The sequence below is a fragment of the Rhinopithecus bieti genome, unplaced genomic scaffold (genome assembly GCF_001698545.2).
Source record: "Rhinopithecus bieti isolate Rb0 unplaced genomic scaffold, ASM169854v2 scaffold_12155, whole genome shotgun sequence".
NCBI lineage: Eukaryota > Metazoa > Chordata > Mammalia > Primates > Cercopithecidae > Rhinopithecus > Rhinopithecus bieti.
In genome coordinates this window covers 1069827-1079153 of record NW_016807423.1, presented here as the reverse complement: position 1 = coordinate 1079153, position 9327 = coordinate 1069827, and the positions used below count along the sequence as shown (strand labels likewise).

The 9327-nt window shown below is 39.7% G+C and overlaps 1 protein-coding gene across 5 annotated transcripts in view; it reads left to right on the top strand.

Annotated features, from left to right (window-relative positions):
• MAST2 (microtubule associated serine/threonine kinase 2) overlaps positions 1–9327 on the top strand; it is a 259350-nt gene that overhangs the window by 27873 nt on the left and 222150 nt on the right. For all 5 annotated transcript variants that reach the window (XM_017881764.1, XM_017881763.1, XM_017881762.1 and 2 more), the window contains exon 3: positions 1694–1836. In XM_017881764.1, coding sequence (XP_017737253.1) covers positions 1694–1836 — 143 coding nt within the window. The remainder of the gene's footprint in view (positions 1–1693; positions 1837–9327) is intronic.

Below are 9327 nucleotides of genomic sequence, written 5' to 3'. Positions count from 1 at the left end.
AAAAAAAAAAAAAAAAAAAAAAAAAAAAAAGAAAATTTTTTCACTACAAAAACATGCATTATGTCAAAGTGAAGTCTTTCCTTTTTTTTAAATTTTTTGAGACATCTTATTCTGTTTCCCAGGCTAAAGTGCAGTGACATGACCATGGCTCACTGAAGCCTTGACCACCTGAGCTCAGGTGATCCTCCCCACTTCTCCTCAGCCTCCTGAGTAGCTGGGACCACAGGCACACACCACTGTGTCTGGCTATTTTTTTTTTTTTTCTTGGAGATGGGGTTTTGCTCTGTAGCCCAGGCTGGTCTTGAACTCTTGGGCCCAAGTGATCCTCCTGCTTCAGCCTCCCAAAGTGCTGGGATTATAGGTATGAGCCACAACACCTGTCCTGAAGTCTTTCTTAATTTTTACTTTAGAAGAAATTTAATTTAATTTAATTTAATTTAATTAAATTTTAATTAAATTTAATTTTCTTCTGTGGTTAGCTTTGCTAAATTGTTCTCCAAATGAATGGTATCATATTTTGTTGGCAGCAAAACAAAAATATCCCCCAAACCCTTTCTTTACATCTTTACTACATTGGGTATTTTCATGACTAAGATTTTGCCAGGCACAGGAAGGGTTTTCAAGTGAGTCAAGTGATCATGATAAAGCCAGGGGAAAGTGCAGGGCATAATATTGAAGTTGAGTGAGTGAATAAGTGTGGAAAAGAGTTGAAGGAGATGAGGCCAGAAAGATAATCTGGATTTATGGAGGGTCTTTTTCATAATGCCAAAATGTCTGGCATAATTTCTTCAAATAGTAAGGAGCCATCAGAGGCTTTTAAGGAAGGAAATGACATGAACACATTTTTGTTGGTTAGATCATAAGCAAAAGTGTGAAGAATGGTGTGAAGAAGGGGAGAAATGAGACCTTCACCTCAGTTAGAAAGTCACTGCAGGCTGGGTGCGGTGGCTCACGCCTGTAATCCCAGCATTTTGGGAGGCCAAGGCAGGCACATCACCTGAGATCAGGAGTTGGAGACCCGCCTGGCTAACATGGCAAAACCCCATCTCTACTACTAAAAATACAAAACATCAGCCAGGTGTGGTGGTACATGCCTGTAGTCCCAGCTACTCAGGAGGCTGAGGCAGGATAATCACTTGAGCCTGGGAGGCAGAGGTTGCAGTGAGCCTAGATCACTCCACACCACTCCAGGCTGGGTGACAGTGAGACTCTGTCTCAAAAAAAAAAAAAAATCATCTTTCATTGAGACTCTCTTTCATTGAGATTAAGGCAGACAGTAAACATGAACTGAGCACGTGGAGTCTGGTGAGAACAGAATAGATTCATTGTTTGCCTGCTGGAAACTTGCATCTCTAATGTTACATTGAGTTGATGAGAAACTATGTAGGCTAGAAGGGATTGGGAAACTCTTAGACTGCTAGTTTGGGTGTCAGAGTGGGAGGCTGGCATGTGGTGAATATTATAGAGAACATAAAATAGTTAATCCATTTCAGTGTTCCACTTGCCATTATCCTCACCACCAAGACAGTCACAATTTTTAATGGATAGTTGGAAATCTTAATAGATTCTAAAATGGATGTGAACAATTCTACTTTGTATCAGTATGATTTTATCCACTTGATATCATTGTATTTGTATTTTTTCATTCGTTTATCATAATTACATGTATATTTTCCAAACTTTGTGTTTGAAGGTAAGCAACTGCTCCCTTTGTCCAGCAGTGTACATAGCAGTGTGGGACAGGTGACTTGGCAGTCGTCAGGAGAAGCATCAAACCTAGTTCGAATGAGAAACCAGTCCCTTGGACAATCTGCACCTTCTCTTACTGCTGGCCTGGTAAGTCTTCATAAAGGTGGCGTTTTGCTCTATGAAAAATCCTTGATTGTCATTTGTCATTGCAACGTCTATTCCTTTTCCTTTTTCAGATTTGGAGAATTCAGTTTCCCAAAATGAAGTATGGAACAGAATGCATTTATTAATTTCTTTTTTTTTTAGAGATAGGGTCTTGCTTTGTTGCCCAGGCTGACTTTGAACTCCTTGGCTGTAGTATTCCTGTTGCCTCAGCCTCCCAAGTAGCAAGGACTACAGGTACATGTCGTGGCATCAGGCTAAGAATGAAATTTTTTTTTTTTTGAGTCGGGTTTTTGCTCTTGTCACCCAGGCTGGAATGCAGTGGTGTGATCTCAGCTGTCTCCTGGGTTTAAGCAATTCTCCTGCCTCAGCCTCCCAACTCGCTGGGATTACAGGTGTGCGCCACCACCCCTGGCTAATTTTTTTGTATTATTAGTAGAGACGGGGTTTCACTGTGTTGGCCAGGCTGGTCTTGAACTCCCCACCTCAGGTGATCCGTCCCCATTGGCCTCCCAAAATGCTGGGATTACAGGTGTGGGCCACCGCTCCTGGCCTTAAGAATGAAATTTTAATTGAGTCTATTTTTTTTTTTTTTGAGATGGACTCTTGCTCTGTTGCCCAGGCTGTAGTGCAATCTCAGCTTACTGCAACCTCTGCCTCCCAGGTTCAAGCGATTCTCCTGCCTCAGCCTCCCAAGTAGCTGGGATTACAGGCACCATGCCCCACTAATTTTTGTGTTTTTAGTAGAGACAGGGTTTCACCATGTTGGCCAGGGTGGTCTTGAACTCCTGACCACATGATCCGCCTGCCTTGGCCTCCAAAAGTGTTGGGATTACAGGCTTGAGCCACTGTGCCCAGCCCAATTGAGTGTTTTGATTGCCCTCTCATGCCGTCAGTGTCACTGGTACTAATTGTATAGTGAGGGTCAAGAAAAAGATTCAGTATGATTGTATCTTCAATGAGTAAATTTTCCTGGGAAGGAACATTCTTTTTATAGAAATGATTCTAAATCTGGTAAAGTTATGCTGCTTTGGTTTACAGCTCTGTGGTATACATATTTAGTACATGAGGATAGAGAACATGTTTGGCACATCATGAGTACTTAAGTATATATGTAAGAATGAGGGCCGGGTGCAGTGGCTTACATCTCTAATTCCTGCACCCTGGGAGTCTGAGGCAGGAGGATCGCTTGAGGCCGGGAGTTTGAGGCTACGCTGGACTGTTAACATAGTGAGACCTTGTCTCTACAAATAATATTAATAAAAAAAATTAGCTGGCCGGGCGCGGTGGCTCAAGCCTGTAATCCCAGCACTTTGGGAGGCCGAGACGGGCGGATCACAAGGTCAGATCGAGACCATCCTGGCTAACCCGGTGAAACCCCGTCTCTACTAAAAAATACAAAAAACTAGCCGGGCAACGTAGCGGGCGCCTGTAGTCCCAGCTACTCGGGAGGCTGAGGCAGGAGAATGGCGTAAACCCGGGAGACGGAGCTTGCAGTGAGCTGAGATCCGGCCACTGCACTCCAGCCTGGGCGACAGAGCGAGACTCCGTCTCAAAAAAAAAAAAAAAAAAAAAAAAAAATTAGCTGAGGATGGTGGGGTGTGCCTGTGGTCCCAGCTACTCAGAAGGCTGAGGTGGGATAATCGCTTTAGCCTGAGCAGTTGAAGCTGTGGTGATCTGTGATTGTGCCACTGCACTCTGGTGACAGAGCGAGATCTTGTCTGGGGAAAAAAAAAAAGTATTTTGTTTGTCTACGCTTTGTGTGATAGGCAGGGCCTTACAAAATTTAAGCTGTGTAGCCTGGGCAGGTTGCTTTGTTTTCTGCCTGTTGTTACAAATTATACCCTTTTACCCTCAAACTTGCTTTTGTACCAAAGGCACCCACTAGCTTTCTGCTCATCTCACACTGTTCACTGTATCCTTAGGTCTAGGCACACTACTAATTTGTAGGGTACAATAACAGCAACTTGTTACTATTAAAGTCTCATGTACACTTGAAAATATAAGCCTTTTGGGTCAACATACGTGGAGTAGAAAGTTTTGTCCATTTATTCAATATGGGAAGTGGGAGTAGAGGGGAGGATGTCTTCATGTAGCAGGTGAGAAGCTAATTTTGGATCAAAGGATATCCTGATATTACCGAAGTTTGTGATTCTTAGGCCACAGAGAGAATCAGGATCATGTGTGGAAATTCCCACCTCTTTAATTTTTTATTTTGAAATTTTCAAATTAACAGAAAAATGGAAAGAATGGTACAGCGAACACCCATGTAAGCTTTACCTAGACTGACTAATTTGTACATTTTGCCATATTTGTTTTTTCTGTGTGTATATACATATTTTTTCCTGAAGCATTTCAAAGCAAGTCACAGACTAATTACGATGCCTCATCCTTAAGAATTTCTCCTAAGATGAAGGACACTCTCCTAAATAACTACAACATATTATCAGATCTAAGATGTTTAACATCTTTTTTTTTGAAACTGAGTCTCGCTCTGTCACCCAGGCTGGAGTGTAGTGGTGCAATCTTGGCTCACTGCAACTTCTGCCTCCTGAGTTCAAGCGATTCTCCTGTCTTAGCCTCCCGAGTGGCTGGGATTACAGGTGTGTACCACTACGTTTGGCTAATTTTGTATTTTAGTAGAGGCGGGGTTTCACCATGTTGGCCAGGCTGGTCTCGAACTCCTGACCTCAAGTGACACATCTGCCTCGGCCTCTCAAAGTGCAGGGATTGCAGACATGAGCCACCATGCCCGGCCACATCATTTTAATAGTAGCATCTAATAATATAAAGACCATATTGAGATTTTCCTGCTTGGTCCCAACATGTCTATTAAAGCCTCACCTGCTTTCCTTTTAACCTCTGGAACCTAAAACAAACAAACAAACAAACAAGCAAAAATGGATGAGTGTACCCTCCTAGAGATTTTGATCCAGATGTCTGGGGTTAGTCACAAGCATCTGTATTTTCTTTTCTTTTTTCTTTTTTTTTTTTTTTTTGAGACAGGTTCTCCCTCTGTTGCCCAGTCTAGAGTGCAGTGTCATGATCTTAGCTCACTGCACCCTCTACTTCTTGGGCTCAAGTAATTCTCATGCCTCCTGAGTAGCTAGGATTACAGGTGTGTGCCACCTCGCCTGGCTATTTTTTGTCTTTTCAGTAGTGGTGGGGTTTCACCATGTTGGCCAGGCTAGTCTTGAACTGCTGACCTCAAGTGATCCACCTGCCTTGGCCTCCCTAAGTGCTGGGGTTACAGGCGTGAGCCTGGCCTGTATTTTCTTTAAACTGTTACCCTGATTCTAACATGTACCTCTTTGAGAACTACTGCCATCATGGTACAGCTGAATATTCCACTTTAAGGTGGTATGTTGCAGAAGGGATTCCTGGACTGAGATTACTGGAGCCTAGGCCAAGTGAGCTAGAATGTTCCTGAATTATTTTTTTTTAGTTAACAGTTTATTGTGATATAATTCACATATGATGTAATTCACCTGCTTAAACTATACAGGTCAGTGTTTTTTGGCGTATTTCACAGACATGTACAGCCATCACTGTAGTCAATTTAAGAATATTTTCTTTACTTTTGAAACTGTACTCTTCAGGTATCACCTCCTCATTGTTCCATCTCTGCCCTTGCCCCTGCCACTAGGCAACCACTAATCTACTTTCCACCTCTATAGGTTTGCCTATTCTGTATTTTTCATATAAATCGAATCAAATATGTGGCCTTTTGTGGCTGCTGCTTCGACTTAGTCTGATGTCTTCAAGATTCATCCTTTTCGCAGCATGTGTTCCTTTTTATTGCCGAACAGTATTTTGTTGTATGTATATATCATATTTTGTTTAGCTGCTCATCAGTTGATTCATTTCCTTCATTCTTTTTTTTTTTTTTGAGACAGAGTCTCGCTGTCACGCAGGCTGGAGTGCAGTGGCCGGATCTCAGCTCACTGCAAGCTCCGCCTCCTGGGTTCACGCCATTCTCCTGCCTCAGCCTCCTGAGTAGCTGGGACTACAGGCGCCGGCCACCACGCCCGGCTAGTTTTGTATTTTTTAGTAGAGACGGGGTTTTACCGTGTTAGCCAGGATGGTCTCGATCTCCTGACCTCGTGATCCGCCCGTCTCGGCCTCCCAAAGTGCTGGGATTACAGGCTTGAGCCACCGCGCCTGGCCCATTTCCTTCATTCTTCACCTTCATTTTCTAATGTTTATTGAGGGGATTTATCTGGGGGCTTATTTTTCCCATATATGTTGAAATCATGATCCTAATTAATGATTACCAGGGCATGTTCTAAAAAGGATCATATAATCATATGATATAATCATATATGTTCCTAGGGATGGAGAAGAACTTAGGTGGCATCTTGTTCAAGATTAGTTATTTTTCTTCTTCTTCTAAAAAAAAAATTATATAGAGTGGAAATCTGTTGTTAAAAGTGGGTTGTTTCTGCCTTTTGGCTATTATAAATAATGGCCAAATAATAATACTGCTATGAACATTCATGTACAAATTTTAATGTAGATATATGTTTTCATTTCTCTTGGACATATATCTAGGAGAGAAGTTGCTGAGTCATATGGTAACTCTGTGTTTAATCATTTGAGAAACTTTGATTTCTCTACATCCTTGCTATCCTGGTGGGTGTGAAGCGATATCTTGTGTCTTTGATGTGCGTTTCTCTAATGACTCATGATGTTGAGCGTCTTTCATGTGCTTACCGGACATTTATTTGTCTTCTTTGAAGAAATGTCTATGTGGATTATTGGCCATTTTAAAAATGGAATATTTGTTTCTTTTATTATAAATTTGTAAAATAATGGTTTCTTTAGACCTGAATCCAATTTCTTCTCTTTCCCAGGGAACTGCTTTTTGTTTTCCCTTGTGCTTTTTTTTTCCTGAGCTACTTATTCACCTACTGTAACTTCAAGCCAGCTCTTCTCTTTCCATTCTCCTGCCCGAAGATTTTCAGTTGAATATTTTAGGTGGCACATTTGCTAGTTGATATTAAATGCCTATTTCTGCTTTGACCACCCATACTGGAATAAACCTCATTGTCTACGCTGCTTCTGACCGTGACATTTCTGAAAAATCTTAACTACAATGTATTCTCTTTGGAGTAATGGCCGTCTATAGTGCATGGACCCAGCCTCCAAAGAACTTTTGGGTTAGCAGAACAGGATTCACATTTAACAGGATAACTATTTAAAAATAATAAAACATGACATTTACATAAATATTGTATTGATTATGATTTAAATAGTAACAAAAGGGGACAAGAATTATACTAGTTATAATTATTGGGATGATAACTTGTAGGAGGTTAGACTTGGCTGGAGTCTGGAGATTAGATAAGCAAAAGCCTTAAAGTTGCAAATATTTTAATTTTGAGGCCTTCTAGATGATGTTTTATGAAGAGATTTTGGATTTCTTCATTTTCTGGTGTCTATTGAGAGGATTTCTCAGAGGGCTTATTTTCCCCATATATGTAGGAACCATGATCCTAATTAGTGGTTCCCAGGGCATGTTCTAAAACAGATCATAGAATCATATTATTATATGTTCTTAGAGTAAGAATGGAGTAAAACTTAGTGTCTTGTTCAAGATTAGTTATTATTTGTATTCTTAAAAATATATATGCAGTTAAAATCTGTTGTTAAAAGTGGCGTAGGAGAAAGACCCCTGCATTAGAAATCAGAAGACCAAGCTCTGATGCTGCTATGTGAATTTGAATAAACATATTGGAGCCTGTGTTTTTCTTATCTGTAAAATGAGGTTAATTCCTGCTTTGCTTTCTTCTGAGTATGTTAACTAGTATCTGCAGTTTTGATCTTTGCCTTCTGTATCTCTGATGCAAATCCACTTAGCTGTATCACCATTTCTAAGACTCACCCTACCTGTCTACTGTCTTTCTATCCCCCCAAGCCAGTTCTTCCTTGTTCATTCTGTCTTTTTTTTTTCTTTCCATAATCGAAATTTTATTGGTAGCGTTGAGGATCAGTACACAGACATTTCCATTTGTTCACAGTTCTTAACATATCTACCGAAAATCTAAAAAGCCATGTATTGTAATTGTTTTCTAAAAAGTTATTCCAGTGACTTTCCAACTTAAAATTTGGAGGCAGATTTTCCTTAGGAGGCCATCAAGTATCCTAAGGAAAGTACCAGTATTGTCAAGTGTTACATACATCCTACCAATCTACCAGTTCACAATTTAGTGGTATATATACTGCATACTTAAATTTTCAGTCTTTCACAGCACATTAACAGTTATCAGGAAAGTAAGATTACTTTGACTAAAGATGTTACAGAGTGCATACAATTCTGACAGGGAGAGCCATGATCAGGGAGTGATTTTCATTAGGAAACAATTCTACTAAAAAACAGCGTGAGAATAGAAGTATTCTAAAATATTCAAGTCATGATTACCAATAACCATTCTAACATGATACTGTGATTATAGCAAACTGCTATAATCTTAAACTGAATTGGGAATATTTCTAACTGGAACAAAGGATAAGATATTCTGTTGACCATTTTATCATCAGTTCTCATGTTGAATATGACATGTCATTTTGGGTGCCATATTATTATTGAATTGTTGAGATGAGATTTTCACATAACATAAAATCAACCATTTTAAAGTGTACACTTTAGTGGCATTTTGTGCATTCACAATGTGTGCAGCCACCACCTTTATCAAGTTTTAAGACATTTTCACCACCATCCCTTGCAAAAAAAATCCTGTACCCATTAAACAGCCCTTATTCATTCCACCCTCATTCTAGCTCTGGCAACCACTAATCTGCTTTTTGTCTCTGTGGATTTACCTATTCTAATATTTCATATAAATGGAATCATAAAATATGTGACCTTTTATGCCTGGCTTTTTTCACTTAGCCCAATGCTTTCACGATTTTTCTGCATTACAGCATGTATCAATACTTTATTCCTTTTTATGACTGAATAAGATTCCATTGGATGGATAAACCACACTTTGTTTATCCGTTTGTCTGCTGATAGACATTTGGGCTGTTTCCACCTTTTAGCCATTGTGGATAATACTGCTGTGAGCATTTGTGTACATGAACTTGTTTTGAGTACTTGTTTTCTGTATTTTTGGGTATGTACGTATACCTAAGAGTAGACTTGTTGGATGATACAGTAATTCTTTGTTTAATTTTTTGAAGAACTACCAAATTTTTGGTTTGCTACACCATTTTATATTCTTCCCAGAAATACATTAGGGTTCCAGTTTCACTGCATCTTGCCAACACTTTTCTGTTTTTTTGATTATAGCCATCATAGTGGGTGTTAAGTGGTCTCTCATTGTGGCTTTGATTAGTATTATACTTTAATAATATTTTAGAACTGTCTGTCAAGGTCACATGGAGTATGCTTTTAAAGGAAGTAACAAAACTCCAAGACTTTTCTTAGAACCTTTTCTCATCATTAAAAAGATTCTTTTTTTTTTTTTTTTTTTT